Consider the following 21,705-nt stretch of genomic DNA (forward strand, 5'->3'; position numbering starts at 1 on the left):
AGGGAGACTTCTAATACATACTTCATAAATAGTGCCCCAAATTACAATCTCTGCATGGCTGATGGTTTGATGATGGTGGTAGTAGTTGTAGGTTTGCAAAAGAAAACCCTTACATATCTCCCTGGCCCAGTGGAATGTGAACCCCACCTTGGCTACAGGGAGTTGGCGGCCGAATCCGGAGGACGACTGATATTATTGTTGGAGCATCAATGTGAAACTCAAGTCCACACCTGACAGGCATTTGAGGTAGCAGCACTGGTATACAATTTTAGACACTTGAGCAAGTGCATAATCAAAAATCTTTGTGTTTTATGGACAAAGACAGAGTTTCAGAGCTCAGGAATTTCCTTTGTTTACATGTAGCTTGATAATCCGGTAACAGGATTTGATTGAATGAAATGCTCCAAAGTAAATACCTTATCTGGATTAGAATAATTCAGCCTCTGTCAAGTTGATTTTTATGCAAATACAAAAACCTAATACCACGGCTGATATGTACTGTTCTTGCTTCATGGGAGTGTCACTCGTTCCTACGTCTTTTGGATTAGTTAATGAAAACATCTTACATTTCCCATGTCTGCTAATGTGGCACATTTCCATTTTGTTTGTTGTTCCTGTGGAACTATAAAAAGCATCAGCATTCCTCTCTCTTCTGTGTTCTGGGCTCCACCTGCTTGTTATTTGTCATTCTCAGAGTTGTACTGGAAGGAGTTTGTTTGCTAATTGTTTTCACTGGCATTCTTCTTGGGTGTTACCGTGTTTCAGTGCTGAACTTGAGGTCAGTGGCAGGATGATGATGATGATTACATAACAGCCTGTGCTGTGAATTACATGACTTTTTTTTCGTGCAGCCTACAATTACGCCAGTGTTTTTGCTAGAGCAGGAAACTTTCCTGTCTCTTTTCCTATGTAATCAAACAGCTTCATGTTAAAATTGGAATCTGGAAATAAGGGCTCTGGGTTTAGATGACTGTAAGGCTATTGGCCTTTTATTTAATATCACATTCCAGGATTGTTTGTCTTTTTAGTGATTTTTGTTACATTTCTTCTGTTCATTTTAAATTTGTAGAAATGTTTTAGTCATGCTAGCAGCCTGGCTGTACTGTAGATATGGCAATTAGTATTAGTTTATCAGTCCAGCTTTGGTCCAGAGTGAAATATCTTGACATCTTTTGGATTGCAATAAAATTCATTCATTATCCCCACAGGATGAATCTTCATGACTTTAATGAGTTTTTCAACTTGTCCAACACTACTTTATTGGCAGGATAATCTCTTAAAATTGAATTCTGCTCAGCCTCACGTGTAGTTTGAGATTAATGCTAACATAGTGTAGCATGCTAACATTATGATGTTGGCAATATGCTGACAATAGCATGTTATCATGCTAACTTGTAACATTAGCTGTTTATTTAATGTTTAGTTAATATGTTAAACGTTTGATGCTAACTGAACGTATGTTAACATGCTAATGTTAGTAAATGTAGGGCTTGACAACTACACTAAAATAAATCATGATAATACTGATCAGTATTATCATTAATCTTTCTTATAAAAATCATATTTTAATGATATGATCCTGTCATGTTATCGTTCTAAATTTCTGTTTTTCAAAATAATGATTCTGAGCAAGCTGGAAAACAAAAAAAAGTTATTTAAAGGCAGAATAAGTAGGATTTTTTGGTTGCTGTTTGCAAACATGATTCAAAGTTGGCCCGTCTCAACAGGGGAGAGAGAGAGAGAGAGCGAGCTAGAGAGTGAATGAAGAGAGAGAGCAACGTTGGCGAGAACAAATAAAATCACCCACAGATCCACACAATCCTGCGGGAAGGAGCCACATTGAATGCAGCCGAAGCCAGGCGTCATCCTGTCCGCTCTGTGGCCTCTGCACTGTGAGCGATTGTAGCTCAGTCCCGCCCTCGGCCAGTCAGACACACAGCCCTGCACACAGACAGAGCAGAGGACAGTTACACACCACTGCCCAAAGGCTGACGCCCAGAAACGTCCCGAACACAGCAAACTAATAAGAAACTAAGAAAATACAGGCAGAGATATCGGACAAAAAATCTGGATTAATATTTTGATAATGATTCCATATCGCCCAGCTCTACTTTCCTGCTAAAACTTACATACTAGCATGCTAACATGCTAACTGTGATCATGATAACATTCTAACATTAGCATGCTAACATGCTACAATACTAAATGTGAATAGCTGTTAACAGGTATGTTAACTGTTGCCACAGTATTTGCTGTAAGATCTTTAGTTTCCCATGATGCTCTATGAAATAAAAAAATATTTGCACAAATAATGGCAGCCTTAATACACAATATTGATTCACAGTTTTTAAAATCACATTTTGGCTGAATTAAAAGATCCCCAGTCAAACTAACAGCTGAGTTTTAATGAACATACCAGCTACAGCCTATATTTAAAGGTGTTTGGGTTGTGAGCTGTGTAAAATTTCTTCCTCGCTGAGTTTCTGCATTGTCACTCTGTAGGTTTGGTTTGTCTGGTTTCTAAGATAGCTGTGCAGTAACTGTGTGAGGTTCCTTTCTCAGATCATTCATGCATCAGTGGGTTTGCTTTAGTCTCTGTTTTCTTTAATGTAGCAGCTTTCATGTCTCGTCTTTGATGTTTAAACCTCCATTCTTGTAACTTTTCTTCAGTCGCACATTTGGCTTTCCATAGCATGACATTTAGATTTTCTTGTTGACTGAACAGACTGGGACACTTTTGTTGTTCATGAAGCAGCATTTAGGTTACTTAACCTCCAACCCATCTGACATCCTGTTTTATATTTGTGCATTAAGACTGAACACTTGAAGGTATCTTTTTTAGAATTTCACAACCACATAAACTGATTACAAAATTAGCTCCATATAATTTCATATTCATCAAAGACACAGTTGTTTAATGTTTTCATTTAAACTGTATTTTCAACAACATTTATGTTTGGAAAAGATGTCTGCATATGCACATTATTCACATTTTAGTGGGATCGACTGTAGTCTGGTCTTTTATTCTGTATATTTCTGTAAAGCCACTCTATATGGAGTCAACTAAACCTTGAATTTAGAGCCTGAATATACAGTTTAACCTACAAACGGAACTATGTAAAATTGTACTCTATTAGAAAATGATTGCAAAATCTGGGCAGTTATGTGTCACTCAGCCTCATAGTGCTTATATATGAACAATAGAGAAAGGCGCTGTGGTCGAGGTGTGAGGTGAAAATAGCCCAACAGCACAGGAAGTGAAAAAATAAAAGCAGGTCTTGGTTTCACGTCCAGTTTCAGTCCTCCTCCCTGCGCTGATAACTTCACTTTGGCAGCACCAAGTGTCAAAAACGCATGTTAACTGGGGGATTTTTCTGTCATATTATGTTTTTAAACCAGTCACAGACCAGACCAGATGAGACTTTCCCATGAGTCACCATGTGGTGAACTTGTTGGCGCTGTAATACCCACTGATTTACAGCATTTCTAAGAACTGCTCATCTTTGCTCGTCCAGTAAAGGGATTTATAGTTGGGGCGATCAGTTTTTCATTCAGGGTCTGTCATATTTATGTAGGGCACTCACTATTAAATCAGAAATGAGCATTGTTTTACTTCATTATTCTTGCTTACTGGATCTGATAACAAAAACAAGAGGGCTTCTCAAAGTATTTTGGGATGTTTGGCCACACACAGCCTTGTGGTATTAGTAGGACAAAGACACTGACACACACACTCTTACCCTGTGTGAGGACAGATTAACCCCCATTCATAATAACACATACATTCACATTATTTCATGACCCCACTGAACTGATTAATGACTCAGTGAAGTGTTTTAGGGAGGTGAATTGTCATTACACCTTACAATTAGTTCTCGTGTGTGTGTGTCTGTAATTTTAAATTGTAAAAAATGTGTACATTTGTAATTTGATACTTTTTCCACACTGTGAATCCTAAACTCAACTGAGCATGCTGCCATGTTTTCAAAATCACACTTTTCACACTTGTTCAGTTATTATTTAACCATTATTACACTGAAGAATTTAATGCGTAAGTCCATTTTGTCATATAATTGAGTTGTGAAGTGGGAGAGACTGCTTGTTCTGTGAGTGTTTTTCCCCATTCTGTATTCCCATTCATTTTTTTTTAATAATATAATCAATTTTACTTAACATAGAAACACTGGACTTATGTTCACCTTTTTTAATTATTTGAGCTTCGTTTCTGAGAAATCATGTTTTGTCTGTCATTTGGCATGGCAGACAAGTCTAAATACTACAACACCTTTTGTGCCTCGGCCGCCGTTGCCAAGGAATCGGATATTTAAATCAGATAATATAACGCGGTTGTTAACCTTTTGCACTTATGATTCAGCCAGTAGAGTTTCATGCCGACCCAAGCCATAGAAGTGCTCCAACTGTGAGTCACCTCACACTGTCTATGGGAAAATTGTCTCTTACTTCTGGGAACCAGGGGCAACCAAAATAGCTCCTTCCACTCTGCAACTCTATTCAGGGCAAGCACTTGTACAGAAGTCCAATTTGGATATTAAAAGAATGATACCAGGGCTGCAACTAACGAATATTTTCACTAGTGATCAATTTGTTGCTCTGGTGCTGTTTTTGATTCATTGATTAATCCATTTAGGTTATAAAATGTCAGAAGAGTATGAAAAATGCCCATCACAGAGCCCAAGGTTGTGGCTTAAAATTGTATGATCTGACCAACAGCTCATAGCGCAAATACTGTTCTGCATTTTTGCTTGATAAATGACCAACTAAATGATGAATAACTAATTGTTTCACTGCTAAATGATATACACAGTGTGTCTATTAATCTCTTGTAAATGGATTGTTGCCTGTTGCAGGTGGTACAGGCTCAACTCTAAGACGGGGAAGAAGGAAAAGGAACGAGGAGACATTCAAGTCAGCGTCCTTTTCACCCGAAACAACCTGACAGCCAGCATGTACGACCTCGTCATGAAGGACAAGGGCGCCTCCACCTTCGTCAAGCTGAAAGAGCGCATGAGGGGGAAGAAGAGATCCAGCGAGGAGGACACCTCGTCGGCCGTCCTACCAAGTGGTCAAGGGTCCCTTTACCGGATTCGGCAACGGCTGCCGAGCGATGGGGGTGGGGAGGAAGATTACGAGGACGACGAGGGGGGCGAAGCCCGGCGGAGCAAGATGAGGACCTTCTTCCTGAGAGGGAAGCTGAGGAAGTCATCAGACACTCGTTCCAGCACATCCCTAGGCTCGGAGAGCAGTGAGTCATCATCACGGGGTGGGAGCCTGAGCCCCACGGCCGGCATCAGCGTGGTGGTCTCTGACCTCTCCAACTCACCTAGTAACAGCAGCAACCTGACAGTCGATAACAGCCCAGGTGAGAGCGACCAGTAGAGAGGTCAAGTTATCACTTACTGAAGAATATTGGACTATTATACTCATATTTAGTCCAACGGTAGCTTTTCAGCTTCACAGTCATCTTTTTCTTCATAGTCGACAGGTTCAGGTTTCCCTCTTGTGGGACAACCCTGCAACAAAAACAAAAACAGACAACTAAACTAGGGCTGCAACCAACAGTTATTTTCATTATCGATTAATCTGCCAATCATTTTTATAATTAATTATTTCTTAATTGATTTATCCTTAGTCTATAAAATGTCAAATAATAGTGAAAAAATGACAATTGCAACTTCCTAGAGTTCAAGGTGACCTCTTAAAATGTCTTGTTTTGTCTGACCAATAGTCTAAAACCCAAACATATTCAGTTTATGATGATATATGACAAAGAAAAGCAGCAAATCATCTCATTCCTGCCTGGAACCAGAGGATGTTTGGCATTTTTTCACTATTTTCACTTGAAAAATTATTTAAACCATTAATCCATTATCAAAATAATTGCTGATTATTTTTTATGTCAGTCAGGAATCATTTCAGTTCTAACTAATCTTCTTCTACCACCACTATACAATTGCAGAACTTGAAGGATAGTTTCAGGGTGATTTATGTAAAATTTATGTAGACTATTTCTAAATAGTAGTTTGAGAGGTTTTGTTTTTCTTCTCGTTTATGAAGTTGCTTGTCAATTGTATTTACTGTAAGTGTAAAAAGGAAACTCCGCTATTGAGAAAAAGGATGGCTGGATGACTGTGAAACTGAAACTTCTTAGCTTGTAGGTGCTACAGGAGTGGTGAGTATAAAACAGGAAGATGCCACCAATACTCTGTATTTTTCTTTTAATTATCTTAACGAAAGTTAATGGGGGTTATGGTTTCACCTTTTGTTAGCAGATTCTCTTAAAAAGTTAGAAATGTATTTACACAACAAACTTAAAGGAATAGTGTGACATTTTATTCGCTTGTTGCTGAAGGTTAGATGAGAAGATCGATACTACTTTCCCGTCCATCCACTAAATATGTACATTATTGTACATATCCATCAGTATACTTCTGTTTATAGTAATGCCATCTGTATATAATGTCCATAGTACCACTTGTAAAATATTTTCATTATACTGCTCTATCCTGCATTTATGCACACACTTTATATCCTGCACTTGCATATTGCACTTCTGGTTAGACCTAAACTACATTTTGTTGCCTTGTACTTGTACATGTGTAATGACAATAAAGTTGAATCTAATCTAAAAAAAAAACAAAAATATGAAGCTACAGCCAGCAGCTGGTTAGCTTAGCTTAGCACTAAGGCAGGAAACAGGGGGAAACAATATAAAAACTTGCCATCACCACGAGGTTGCCAGGAAACCAGAGACTCCAAGAAATGGTCCGGCATATAACCAGTAAAACACGATTTTACTCTTCAGTTTTTTAACAGATTAAACAAATGAGCTATAACATTAATTAGTGAGCTTTAGAGGTGCTGGTAGGCAGGTTTTGTTACCTTTGGACACAGCCAGGCTATCTGTTTACCCCTGTTTCCAGCCTTTATGCTAAGCTAAGCTAACCATCTGCTGGCTGTAGCTTCATTTAACAGACAAATATAAGAGAGTCTTCTCATCTAACTCTTGGCAAGAAAGCGAGTATGTGTATTTCCCAAGATGTTGAACTAGTCCTTTTAAAGGCTCACAACGGGGGATTACGTGCAATGAGGCAATCTAATGGACCATTTGCCGAAGAAAAGGCAAATCCTCCATCCCGGAGCACTCATTACCAACTGGAACATAATCACCCTACACATGTTTCCAAAACTTCACACTTTGGTTTAAGGACATCCCTAACACCACATAGTGCTTAGAGACAATTAAATATTAGTGTTGCATATGGAGATATTGTAGTTCACAGTTCTTAAATCTAAATAAATTATAGTAAAATCTTTACCAAAGTGTGTCACAGAAAGAGATCTTAGACACTTCAGAATTATATTTTTTATAGTAAATAGTATTTATAGTAGTAAATATCATGACATATTAATATAGAGTATAAATGTTAAATGTGTGCATCTTCTGTTGTGAAACAAGTTGATAATGTTCCTGCATAGAAGTAATTAACTTCAAGTTAAAATCCCACATGTGGAACAGCTATATTTTGTTGTTGTATAGACTTTATGGAGGCATGTGCTCCCCTGAGTGCCATCTACATTGTTAAATCACCTGATTGTAGCATAGGATTGGAGAGATGTTGCACTTTGAGGCACAGAGCAACAGTACCCATTATACTTAATCCATTTCCAATCAATCTTACACCTGTCAGTGATACCGACCCGTGCTGCTGTGGAAAATATTGTCAGTCAAAGCCATTACAAGGTTTTATCACCCAATTAAGCTAACAGTAAATTTTATTTAGAAAAGTCATTGATTATCTGTATCCATTTTCTCACTCTCCCTTTTTGTCTCTCTCCTTTCTACCTCTTTTTATTCCCTCTTGTTTTTGCAGAGCACACGGCAAACACGTCACCCAGGTCGTCCTCTCTCAAATGTGAGTTTGGTGATGAGGCCGGTGAGATCACCATTGCAGTGCCTCAGCCCACTCTGTGCGTTAATGGAAGCCATGCTTACAACATCCAGACCCTGGACCCAGGCTCAGGAAAACCTGCAGATTCTTTAGGCCTGGGACTGTTGCAGAAGTCTTTGCCTCTCTCCGTGTCTCTACAGAATCTCAGTCCGCGGGCGTCCACAGACCTCCCCAAAGGTCCTGTCGGCGATGGGCGCCGCTGGTCTTTTGACAAGCCCGGCGAGGAGGAGAAGGCAGCCATAGCGGCGGCCCTGGAGCAAAGTGGCCCCATGATGGGTGAAGAGGAGCGGTTGGGACTGGCTGCTCTTCCTAAAGCCTCCTCCTCCACGGTGGAGTCGGAAAGCCAGGGGAAAAAGCAGAGGAGGAACTTGTTCTCTCATGGGAGGAGTGAGTCTGCAGGGAAAGGGCAGAATCAGTCCAAGGATGAGTCTGAACAAGCCCCTGCTGCCACTGAGGAGAAACACAAGGGATGGTTTGGATCAAAGGACTCGCACAGCAAACCCAGGTGAGATACACACTGTGATCACAGAGAAGACTAATCACACACTGACAGGTTCATTTGTTCTAAGATCAAACAGATGATAAATTATCATTTCACTATGAATATGGATTAAATCAAGGTCAAAAACTGCTCAAGAGCCCGCAGAGAGTTTGTACCTGTACTGTTTAGATTGCCCTGCCTCAAAAGACTGAGGTGTCTTATTGCATGTGACCTGTATACTTTGGTTTTATTTGGCAAAAATAGGGGCACAAAAGAATGTATTTTATGTAGGCTGATATTTTAGCAGCCGAGTTGAAAAAATAAACTAACTAACTTATAGAAATTTAAAAAAAAAAAAAGATTAGGAAAACATTCGTGCTCATAATTAAAAAGTTACAGATATATGTAATTTGCTTTTTGGCTAACACTGGCACATTTACAGTGATGCCGATCAATATGCATTGTCCCTGTAAAAATAAATGAATAAGCCGTATAAAAGTACAAATAACCTTATGATATAATACAGTCTAATACAACAACAACTTTGCAAACTACAGAGAGCCTCAAAAATTACCATAAAATTTAATCCATCACCTCACTGACACAGTCTCAAAAATAATTTAACCTAATACTTTGAAGAAATAGTTAGATAATTAAGATAGTTAAGAAATTTAAACACCTACTTTCTTTCTGAGAGTTAGATGACACTCTCATGTCTATGTACAGAGCTGGAGTCAGTAGGTGCTTAGCTTAGCTTAGCTTAGCATAAAGACTAGACGAAGGGGAAAACAGCTAGCCTGGCTCTGTGAAAAGTTCAAAAATACGCCTACCAACACCTCTAGATCTCAGTAATTAGCATGTATTTTGTTCAGAAAAAAAATCTGTAAACAAACAGAAATGCAAAAATGTCTAGTTAAGGGGAGTTACGTGCTGGAACAACCCAGTACTTCTGTGCAGTGTCTCGGGCTATTGCGCAGGTTGCCAGATACGGCAGGTGAGCAAAGGTTTTCATATAGGTCTCTGCACCGGCACGGAGGTAAAACCAAACTTGGCAACCTCACTGTGACGACAAGACTCCTGGAAGTCACTGCGCCCGACTCACTAAGAAATAGTTAAAACACCTAATTCCCCCTAAAACCACATATTGTCGTTTTTACATCTCTGTTTGTGTGCGGATTAAACAAATGAGATACAACATGTTAATGAACCAGGAGTTGGTAGGTATATTTTTTAACTTTGGACAGAGCCAGGCTAGATGTTTTCGCCTGTTTAGAGTCTTTATGCTAAGCTAATCTCCTCCTGCCTCTAGCTCCAGCTACTTAACACACAGCTATGAGGGCGGTAACAATCTTCTCATCTCACTCTCGAAAGATAAGCCTATTTCCCAAGATGTTAAAATACTCCTTTTAAAGGGTAGTATTTACAGTAGGGCTATTTTATTGGTTACATGATATCTCGCTGTTTGGTACACAACAGCTATTCCTTACATAAATCTCAAGCATTATCCAGTAAAACTTACAGAAGCTTAAAGGTCCAGTGTAACATTTAGGAGGAGCTATTGGCAGAAATGGAATATAAGTATGTGTTTGTTAGTGAATAATCACCTGAAAATAAGAATTGTTGTGTTTTCATTACTTTAGAATAAGCTGCTTTTACATAGGGAGCGGGTCCCCTTCCATGGAGGTCGCCATGCTGCACCGCCATTTTCTACAGTAGTCCAGAACGTACAAACCAAACACTGGCTCTAGATAGGGCCTTTCGCGTTTTACTGTGAGTTTCCGCAGCCACCCTAGTTTCTCCTACATGCTTGGAAGGGGAGGGTTAGGTGAACGGTATTCAAATGTTTGCAAACTTCAATTTCATCGTTAGATGCCACTAAATCTTACACACTGGACCTTTTAAATTGGAGTAAACATTTTACCCAAATACAAATTTTCAAAATCTATATTCAGAGAAGTAGCATTATGTTGAACAGTCATCAGAGTAGTTGTTTACTTTTCACTTCCTGTGTACCAGCATGGCCGTTTGAAGTTGCTTCCAGCTCTGTACACATCCCTCCTCAGCTTCTGGTCTCAGTCTCTGGTTACAGCAGGTACCTGCAATGCAGATGGAGGAGGGGAGCTGCTCTTGTGAAATGAACTCTATCAAGTTGAAGCCTTGTGCACACTGTAATATGGTTCAGTAATAATCATCATTGGAAAGATGATGATGTGAGCTGGAATAATCCTTGTTCTTTTACAGGTCTTGTGTGTGGGGGTTTTGTCTATGCATTTGTAATGTGTGTGTGTGGGCAGGGAGAAGGGAGGGAAGAAAACCCCATCTAATTTTATTTCCACTTCTAACACAAGCACATTCTTAAAGGTGGGGTATGCGATTCTACTCCAATACACATCTTTTTGTCAAATTCAGCTAATATCTCCTCACGGTCCAGCTGTCCGTTCAATGTGTGCGCTGAAAAAAACTCTGGTGTTTGTACACACTCTGTAAATGGGAAACAAACAAAGTGGCCACACAACACTATTCCAGCCATAATTTGTGTGTCAGATAACGTTAAATGACTTGCCCATGGACATTCAGATTACTTTCTAGTTTTCCTAGATATGCTGTTGTTGTGATGTTAGCTACAGTAGCAGGAGAGTTGTGAGTATCGCTGTCTGGAGCTTCTGTGCTGCTCTGGGAAACGTCTCGTCCTCTCTGGCTGTTAGCTTCGCAGCAGCAACTGTAGCGACAGTTTGCTAACCCCCACCTAGCTAACGTTAGTTATATTACTTGCTGTGTTGTTGTTTACTCTATATCATGGTATTTGTCATGGTACTGGATTTCTCCAGAATCGCATACCCCACCTTTTTAATTGGGTAATTTATTTGGGAGGTGTCACCTATTGCACTCTACTTTCTCTTGCTCACTGTTCTGTTGATTGCATTGCTCTTGCAGTTTGTATTGACTTATATAAAAATAATCTTTAATTCAGGTCTGCAAGAACCTTTAAACAGTTTTAATGTTTTTATCAATTTACTCAACCAAGACCAAAAATCAGTACAGTATCATAATATTTATATACACTGAGCGTAAACAAAATATTGGACAGATAAGCACCAGCATGTTGAAGTGATGTCAGCTATTCTGGACCGTAGTACACTCTACCTTTCTGCCAGCTCTGTAACTATACATTTTCACAGCCTACACACCCACATGCTTTTAGATCCTTGGGGAAAAGTGCCAAGTTGGCACCAGTAGCACTAAGTAATCACTACACCCAGCTGCATCAACTTCTCTTGTAAAGTATTACATCATGGGCCAATGAAAACACAGAAGAGGCACAGAGATGTATGTTTTGGATGTGGATTGGTGCCAGTTTTTGAACATATGAAAATGTGTATGATTGATTTAAACAATTAATATACACATTTTGATTGTTGCTGTTTGCATAGCAGTTATGCATGTTAAATTGAATGTAGAATTTGTATGGGATTTTAAGATGTTTCCAATTATTCTGACAGAAAGATTTAGTTAGATAGAAAATCCTGGTGAAAATCAATGCAAGTGTTGATTTCAGCCCATTTATCTCAGTAACTCCAGGTTGGATCTGTGGGGCGTGGCAGCGTGCATTGCTGTCTGCCAAAATAAAAACATTTCCAATTCTATTCATAGGGGCTTCAAGCTGCACTAATTAATATTTTATATTAACAATGGATAAAATGGATTAAATGACTAATTGTAATGTGAAAGGGGTCGCTAGTAGTGATGAACCCATAGCGTGTTATTACCTGACTCTGTAGTTTCCCTCAGCTCTATGGAGCGCTTTAGCGTCTTTTAGCTCATTGTTTTGGTTTCCCTGCAGCTTTACTGTTTTGGTTCAGTCTCAATGCTCTCATCAAAGCCGTGTCCACAGCAGGCAGCTGTTTTCAGCAAAAAAGCTCTGAAAACCCACTGTACACTACCTGTCCAGCACCAAACAGCAGATGGAAAAAGTTAGCGACTAGCTGGTGAAGTGGAGCATTTAGCAGCTAAAGATATTTCCCTCAGGAGCTGGTAGAGACTAAAAACAGAGCTAAAAGAAGAGTGAACATTGGACTCATCAGGCTGAAGAAACTCCAAATGAATGCTAATGTTGCTCAGTGTCTGCTGGACATGTAAACTGGCAACTCTTTGCTATCAAGTTCACTATAAAAGGTGAAAAAATGTCATTGTTGTGTTTACAGCTTGTTGCGCTGCCCCAAGTGGCCAAAAAAAATCATTTACTGCAGATTTAAAGGTGTTTTCCATACAAAGCAACAATAAAGAAAACATCTATTATAAGCAACAAAACTGCCAGGCCTGAATTAAAACAGGGTTTAAGGGAATTAAAAGGCCTGTACATTTTGAATAAATTGGGTAACACAACACAAGCCAGTCTGTGAGAATGTATGATTAAGATGTGATTTTAGACAGAAAACGTACTGCAGGCCTGTAGTTCAGCTGTGTGAACAATCCTCACTAATCAAGAGGACTGTGTGCCCTTCCTTTCACAGCCTGGTGGTGTCACCTAAACTAGAGCCCAGCACTGTACCCTACCCACCACCCCTCCCACCTAGTCACCACCCCTCGGGTCCCCCTGTAGATCCTGCCTCTCTGGTTTCTCCACTGCATCACACTAACCCCTTCTGCCACTCACAGACCACTTCACCTTCCATATCCCCCTGCAACCCTTTCTTCTCTCTCCTCCAGCACAACCCTTTCTATGAAGACATGCTAACCGCTCAGCCCCTAAAACCATTGCTGCCTCCTTTGCCCTATCTCTCCAGTTCCCGGCCCCCCATAGCTCAACTCTTTCCGCAGGCAAGTAACCCTAACCTCACCCTCATTCACGACAACCCAGTCACAGAGGACTCCGTCATTGGTACAGATGCAAAGAGTGAAGTGATGGCCAAAGTTAAGAAACGACCTCTTCCTCCAGCTCCCACGGAAGGGGAGAAACCTTTAAGTGAGAAGTCATCCAACTCTTTTATGTCTGCTGGGGAGCTGGAACCGGATTCAGAGTGGGATGAATCCTTTGAAGCGTTTGCAGCTGGCAGGCTGCAGTCTCCTGAGGATCTGACCACAGATTGCAAAACACAGCAAAACACACCCGGTGACCATCCACTGGAACACTGCAATAATAAAGGAGCATTACTATTAACAGATGCTGATCAAAACACAGGTGTGAATGACGCACTACATCATCGGCCTTGCACAGAATTTGTATTCGAAGCACATAAAGCCATCAGCCAGGTGACCAAAACTAACACATATCACTTTGATACATTTGCACAATTCCTTGAGACAATCCCAGAGCAGACAAGCTTTCAGAGTGACAACTTAACTTTAAATACTCCCGCTAACTCACCAAAACTGGCTGCTTGCAATGAAACTAATCAAGCTAACAGTGCTACTAACACAAATGAATTAACCGACACTAATATGCATCAAGCTCCCTGTCATACCTCGTCCGTAAAGCTCAACAGTAGCTCCCCAGATCCTGGTTCTTCAGGTCTCGGCAGTTCAGCAGAAGAGGATTTCCTCTCCTGTCTCTCTTCTTCGGACAAATTCTCTGCATCCTCCTCAGAGGAAGCTGAGGCACAGAACTTTGAAAGCAACATCCGCAGCTTTGAGAAATCATATGAGTCAGCTGTGGTAAAAAATGTAAAGCCATCAGAATCTGAAGATGACATTACTGACAGGTCAAATGATCTGTCTTTAGTTGATGTAGCCCAGCACATTGTTATTCAGCACAGGGATGATAATGAAAAGGTAGATTTAAATGGTTTGGAGGGGTCATTGGCACTGCAGCCCCCAGTGCTTAAACATCAGGAGCCTGTGATCTCTGCAAGAGAGTCGGGAACTGAGGATGCTGTTACTCAGGCACCAAACCTCTCAGAACTACAGCCAAAATCCATCGTCTCTTTACAGTCTGACAATGAAAATGGAATGAAAGGCATAGGTAAATTCAATGGATCTCTAGAGGATTTTTCAAAAGCGTTAAATGATTCCTCTGTATCCATAAGTAACACTACAGATGTGAGGACTTATGTGACTCCAGTTGATGAACTCTGCTCCACACACCCATCGTTATACATCACAACCTCCTCCCCTGAGGTAAGGCAGAGTTCGTCGGATTTGCCCATTGAGAGCACTAGTTTAGGAATGCAGGATGTAAGCCAGCGTTCTCCTATACCATTCAGGCTTTTTGGTGATTTCCTCAACACCAGTCACATCGTGAACAGTCCTAGCCAAGACTTTGATGACACACTGTTACATACTCGGGTGTCCTATCAGAGCACCAGCAGCTTTCTCCAAAGCCTTTATGTCAGCGCCGACTCACAGGATTACCAAACATGTGAGTCTCATCCGTCCTCCAAATGCTCCAGCGGCTCAGAGCCAAACAAGACGCTACACTCTGCGAACTCAACGCTCTGTGGTGAGCTGAGTGAGATTCAGGTGACTTCTGATACTGCGTCAGGCCAAGAAGATTTCACTAATGCATGCAAGCCATCTAACGAAGAATACAACCAAATGGACCAATTTGAAGAATCCTTCAGTGGAGCTGAGGACAAGACGGCAACTCTTCAGCCAAGTTTCATGATAGGGGATGAGTTCGGTCTCTCTGTGACATCGTCAGACACTTGTGTGAACTGTAATTCAAGGAAGCTTACAGAAGGAGGTGTGGAAAGTCAGCATATCGTCTTAGGTGACATGTTCTCGAAATGCCCTCAGGCACAAAGTGCTACGCTACACCGCTCCCAGTCTGAGGGCACACTGACACCTGTCTTTGACGAGCTCCTCCTGTCATCCTTTGGGAGTGATCCCGGTGCGATACAGGAGTCCTCTTCAGGTCAGCCTGGCCCTGACCTCCCCTCTCTGACCTCCTTTGCTCCCTCTCTAACTCCTGACAGTAGTAGCTCCCTTGTAGCGCTCTGTTTGCTCCCTCCCCTTGCCAATGCTACAGCGAGGTCACCACCCAGCACGGCACGAGCTGTGGCGCCAAAGCCAATGCTTCAGGAGACCCAGCAGCAGGCAGCCAATCAGCAGAACAGGTGAGGTTGCACATGCTCAGTGCTCGGTGAAAAGGTGGAGAGGAAGCTCTTTTTCCCACTTCCAGAAATTTCTACCCTGTCATCTCTTCAGTCTCACTCTGCCACTCTGCTTCCGCCTGCTTTTCTTATGTGCCGCCGACTCTCAAGGGGTTTCTCCTTTGTGGTGTGACCTTCTCTTTTTCATCACATTGTCACACACACACACACACACACACACACACAAACACACACTGGTGTTAACAGGACTCCTCTGCAGGTGTTTTGTGTGTGTCCTGGCTCTGTGGTAACGGGAGGGGAAACAGAGCCTCGGGCCAATTAGCAGTTATTATTTTGCCCCGATTCCTACCACCCCCCACCTCCCCCTCCCAACACACACACACACACACACACACACACACACACACACACACACACATACACACACCACCACCCCCTCCCCACAGGGCTAGCTAGTGTTCTCACCCAGCCACATATTTGCCAAAATCTCAACCAGAAACCAGCCTTCATACCAAGCAAAAAAGGTGTTGTTGTGTCTCTGATAGCATTTCCTTTTCACCTTAGGGGAATAACACATTAACACAATTTCTACATGTTTGATTGCACCAACGCATGCAATTAAGTCTCTCAGTTTTGAACTCATTTAATTTCAATTTTCACCAGTATTTCCTTTAATGAGGAGTCTTACACATGTCTAACCTGCTTTACTCTTGAACACTAAAATGAAGTTTCTGGGATTTTAAAAGGTTGATCTTTAGCATCCATGTCTGGTGTCATCCTGGAGGTCCAGACGACAAACTGTTGTGCTCAAACAATGGATAAACCTTTATCACCTGGGCCAAAGAAAGACATATGTGACAAAGATTGTGGTTGTGTGAATGCAAGTTTCTGCAATAAGTGAGTGGTTTGATAAGACAGATTTCCTTGTAAATGTAGGTCACTGACACAGGAAACTGTCTTTCCTGTGCTAGTGTATAGTTGTAGTTTGAGAAGATCCTTTAAGTTGACCTGAACAAAGAGCTGATTTCTGGTTGTTTGCCAGCTAACTGGTCAGCAGGCAAATTGATTTAATTAAACAGCAAGACAGTGGCATCTTTTTAGCACATGTAAGATTGTTCTGTGTTGAAAAACAACTAAAAAAACTCAAACAAACTTAATTTGCTGAAGAGGGAATTTTTGATTATTGTGATACTTTTATTTATCATCAAAATTTCCCAAAGGAAACTAGGGTTGTGTTTTGTGTGATTTTCAGAATAAAAGCTCACTGTAACCTTTTCAGCTTGTGACCCCTCACCACATGTTATGGCTTCAGTGTGGACAGTGTGAACATTATGGACTGACTCATTTTAACTAAAGAGTGAGTTGTTCCTTCTCACATTGTTTCATTTGAAAGACTTTTAGGCTTGATAAAGTGAAATAATCCAGTTTTTAACAAGAAAAAAGCAAACATTTGAAAAAAGAAATTTTATGCAGCAGAAATGTTTTTCTTCATTCTTTATCTCTTTAATCATCTTTTGTAGCAGAAATATTTTTTTCTTTATTTCATATCCATTTTAATCATCTTATGACCCCTCAGATTTATCTGTGGATCCCCTGAAGGTCCCGAACCCAAGGTTGAGAATCGATAGTAGTAAGTAACGATAAAAACATGCATGTAGTTTGATGGTTAACTGTAGGTGATTCTCATGGTCTATTTTAATACATCTTGATAATAACATTTAAATGCTAATAAGCACTGAATGTCAGTAACACTAAAAGTGTTAAAACATTATATTCTGCATTCATTAAAATAAGCCTAGAGTATCACCCACAGCCACAAGCATGTTTACTTTTATTTAGCTGTGTAAGTGGCCACTTAAAAGATTTTACTCTGAAAATTACACACAACACAAACCATCCCCCTCTAGTACTTAAAAAAAAAAAAATCAGTGGAAGGAAAAAATATTTAAATTCAAATGAATGATAATTTCAGACAGACTCCAGACTTTCAGACCTCCAGCATGGCAGCCAGATGGAGTCCTTACATCACCTGAAAGTCTTTTACATAAAACTAAAAAGCCACAGGGGTGTTTTGTCGTATGAAGTGGGATACCTGACCGTACATGGTGCTGCTTGTTGTCATCCTGTCCAGCCCGCACCCAGTGAAGCCCCTGACCACTGCCATGCTGGCTGAGGAGAAGCGGACTGAGGGCCGGTCAGTGCTGGCCACCGGCCTGGAGAAGCTCAAGTCCACCATCCACCCGGGGAGGAGCAGCCAGCTCACCGAGCAGGAGACAGACAGGAAGAAGGTACAGTATGTTACAATAATGATATAATGGTACTGCAATACTGCCCTTCAGAGGCAAACAACAGTAACTATGTGTTTGATTTCTGAGGTTTTCTGATGTTGCAAACTGGCAACAATCAGGGAGTAAAAACAAACAGGTAAACATATAATAACTTAAAGTTGCCAATAGAACTGGTGTAAAGATCAAAATCAGCCATAGTTTTATAAACATATAATTTCTTTAAAAAAAATCCTATCTTAATATTACGTACTCTTACCTTCAGGTATATAGATTTTAGGCAGGTTTAAAGTTTGATTTCAGGCAGTTTGATATCGCCATGTTTTCCTTCAGTGAGGATGTTGTAGGACACTACATTAAGTAACAAAAGAGTGATGAGATTTTATTCATTATTGTGGATTTTGTAAGAACCCAGCAGCTGACTAGCAGGTGACTTGGAAAACAAGGGGGAAAATAACCTATTAAAAATTACATTAGTTTTTACATAATTTACTTACATGATCTAAATACTGTAATGTTGATCTCTTTTTAAATAATAAAACAGGGGCAGTGATGGCCTAAAGGTCAGAGAAGGGGGCTTGTGACCAGAAGGTCCAATTTCTCTTGAATAAATAAAGGTTCAAAATAAACAAAAAATCTGTTCATTAAAGTTTTTGCATTTACTGTTCGAAACTTTCTTGGGATAAATGCTGTGGTGCACAGAGAGTTATGTTTTATTAAGTTTCTGATTTGTTTGGAATAAATTAAAGAACAATGTAGTTAGTATGAGCAGTGATCATCCGTACGGCTGAACAGACAAAGGGCTCCACTTTCGGAAATCCAATGAAAAGACATCAAACTGTTCTTACTTTTGTTACACTTTGATTCTTCTTCCTCCCTGTCTGTCTGTTTCTCTCCCTGTCTTCAGTCTCTGACAGAGGGAGCGGGCTCGTACTATCATCTGACCCACAGTGAACTTGTCGCCCTGCTGGTGCAGCGGGAGGCGGATCTGGAGAGGCAGAAGGCGGAGTTTGAGCGTCAGAAAAGTTTGCTGGCTAAGCGGGAGGTGGAGCTGAAGAAGCTGAAGCCACAGGTCAAGGATCTGGAGGACTACATTGACACGCTGCTGGTGCGCATCATGGAGCAGAAGCCCACTCTCCTGCAAGTGCGTTCCAAGTTAAAGTGACGAACGGGGGAAAGGGTTTGCAGTTCAGTCCGCATCTGTTCACTCTAACCTCCACAACAGCTCTTTAGTCTTTTCACTGCTATGCTGTCCTTTTTGATACAAATATCTAGGCACTGAGAGATGTCGAGGTGATGTTTTCCAGATGGCGTGCTTTACTGTGCTGAAACACGTCCTCGTCGAAGGGTTTGGTTCGGGCGGTTTTGAATGTAGCGGGTCCTCAGGTTGTTTTCAGGTTCACACAGCCAGTTGGTTTTAAGTTCACAGAGGAGTGAGCCCAGTGGGTTCAAGACCCAGATGCTTCCATTTTGGGATCCTGATTGTAGAAACATTGATTCCTCCTTTTCACCTCACCTGTCACTTCTATCACCTTATCAAAAAAGAGAGAAATGGTAGAGTTTCAGTCCATAACACTGTATATCCAACTAACTCCTCACGCAAATGTTTCAAAAACATACAGAGTTCTGTGGGGAGAGGGGAGCTAACAACTTGAAGGGCCACTCTGGTTTTGCATGTTTTGGCCCATTAACTACAAATTACATATACTTGCTGCTGGCCATTTCTTTAGCATACCATCAGGTGTAGATTGATTTTATACCTTCAAGGCAGCCATTGGTTTCAGTTCATTTCAGTGCAGCATGCAAATCAACTTGAAGTGACTTGAAACCTGCTGAAGACAATAATCCATCACAGTGAACATTTTGATGCTTTGTTTTAATTTCATAGTTGCAGTTGAGAGCAGGGACCCTTCTCAAAACAATGCAAAAATGCTCTGTTAGACAAGATGCAAGATTCAGTTGCCAGAAAGCATTGCACCCACGAGCTATATTGTAGGTCTGCAAATAATTATTATTTTCATTTTCAATTAATTTGTCAATTATTTTCTTGATTAATGGAATAATAAACAAAATGACTGATTTGAGAGAGGTATCGATCTTCTCATCTAACTCTTGGCAAGAAGGTAAACAGGCATATTTCCCTAAATGTCGAGCTATTCCTTTAACTGAAATGAATTGAAACCAATGGCTGCTTAGCAGGAAGGAAATAAATCCATTATCTTCAAGTGTGCTTCGGAAAATAGTCTGCAGTAGAAAAAGTATACACCATATTTGGTTAATGAGGAAAATGCATGCTAAACCACCAGTATGTTTCTAATACAGTAAGGCACTTCTGTGATTGGCTTCACTTTTTCCAGAAGGTGTATATGTTTTGGATTGACACTCTACAAATGTTCCCTAATAAATATCAAGTGCTCTGACTACAAACCAAATGAGTGGTGTGAGAGTTCAGCCTTGTCATGTGCACATCACTGGGAACTGACTGTAGCTTATGAATGTTCAAAAGTGTTCTTAGCCAGCAAGTGAATGGTTTAATTTTCTACGCACGATATGTGCTGTTATGTTTTGCTTGTTCCTTCCTCCTTTTTTCCCCCCTACTTTTTCTTCTTCTGTTAAATGGGCATGTCTTGAAGTTACCCATAATGCTCAGCCTAATAAGCTAACTGATTCTTGTATGGGTCACAGTGTTATCAGGTGAAGACAGTATCAGCCAGTATCAAGATCAACCATCACAGCTTTTCTGATCTCATGCTTCTGCATTCCCACGGATGTGTTATCAACATGACTCCACTGTTGCGAAAATGCCTGCAACATACTGGTACTTGACTCCGCTCCCCCAGTGTCTGTGTGTCACATCTGCTTCTGCTCCAGCATGCATATTGCTACTGCTTTCAGGTGTTACAAAGGGATATATACAGCATTTTACAGCATATATGCCGTATTGAAATGCCAAAGGCTGCCTTATTTTTGTTTTGTTTTGACATACAGAAAGAATCTAGCACTTCATTTTACTTGCCGGGGCTCGGGGCAGGTTTTGAAAAAGAAAAGCCATCCGTTCACTGAATGTTTTTTTTTTTTTTTTTTTTTTTTTTCATGCTTTGTTTTGATATTGTTTAGATCACTGCACAAAAAGAAATTGTATGCATACCAATAGAAAATGAGCAGTAACAGTGATGTGAAATGCCAAAAAAAAAAAGCCTTGAAACTTAATCTATGGAGCAGATTGATACACCATAAAGTTTTCTGATATGATGCCACTTTTAACAGCATTTGTGGATGTCCTTGCACTACTTAACCTTCAGAACATAACTCTACTGTACCTGTCTGTTGATATTGGTATAGTTAGGTCTACTTTACACCGTACTGCACTTTCTAATCGCTCTGTGAATTAAGCACTTGGCCTACTTTGACACCACAACGTTGATTTTTCCAGTGAGCTTGCAGCATACAAAAACAACCAGAACCGTCTTGTCATCTCAGTTCTGCTGTGCAATCACAATATCAAGTGCATAGATGACTTTAGAGACATATTAAATGTGACTCGGCACTTATGATGCGCAAGAATAAACGTCCTCCTCCATGTCTTCCATTTTAAAAGTTTTTATTTAAGTTTAAATTGATTGTATTTTGTCCTTGATTGTGTAGCCAGTGGAGTGTGCTTAAGGTAGTATGTAAGATTGGAAAGTTTACAATTCGTGATGCAATTCTGTTTCACAAATTTTGTATATTTAATAAAGAATATTTTGTGTTTCTTGCTCACCGTATTTTTGGTTGTAAATCTTTCTTTGGGGTGTGTTTGGGTGTGTTTTTTCACATGGCTGATTGTGGTAATTTGTTGTTTACAGAGGGGGGTTTTACGTTTGCATTCAGTGTTTGTTTCTGATAGCGAGCTCCATTTGTTGGTAAAATACCTGAATTTG

The 21,705-nt window shown here is 40.5% G+C and overlaps 1 protein-coding gene across 5 annotated transcripts in view; it reads left to right on the top strand.

Annotated features, from left to right (window-relative positions):
- The window catches only part of rab11fip5a (RAB11 family interacting protein 5a (class I)), a 37,062-nt gene extending 15,513 nt beyond the window's left edge, over positions 1–21,549 (top strand). For 4 of the 5 annotated variants that reach the window (XM_044166212.1, XM_044166214.1, XM_044166217.1 and 1 more), the window contains 5 exons: positions 4,869–5,380; positions 7,893–8,475; positions 12,963–15,503; positions 17,632–17,788; positions 18,693–21,549. In XM_044166212.1, the coding sequence (XP_044022147.1) occupies positions 4,869–5,380; positions 7,893–8,475; positions 12,963–15,503; positions 17,632–17,788; positions 18,693–18,950 (4,051 nt within the window). In that variant the 3' untranslated portion in view covers positions 18,951–21,549. The remainder of the gene's footprint in view (positions 1–4,868; positions 5,381–7,892; positions 8,476–12,962; positions 15,504–17,631; positions 17,789–18,692) is intronic. The other variant, XM_044166215.1, reaches the window with a different exon arrangement.
- The last annotated feature ends 156 nt before the right edge of the window (positions 21,550–21,705 follow it).

The sequence above is a fragment of the Siniperca chuatsi genome, linkage group LG15 (genome assembly GCF_020085105.1).
Source record: "Siniperca chuatsi isolate FFG_IHB_CAS linkage group LG15, ASM2008510v1, whole genome shotgun sequence".
In the NCBI taxonomy this organism is placed as follows: domain Eukaryota; kingdom Metazoa; phylum Chordata; class Actinopteri; order Centrarchiformes; family Sinipercidae; genus Siniperca; species Siniperca chuatsi.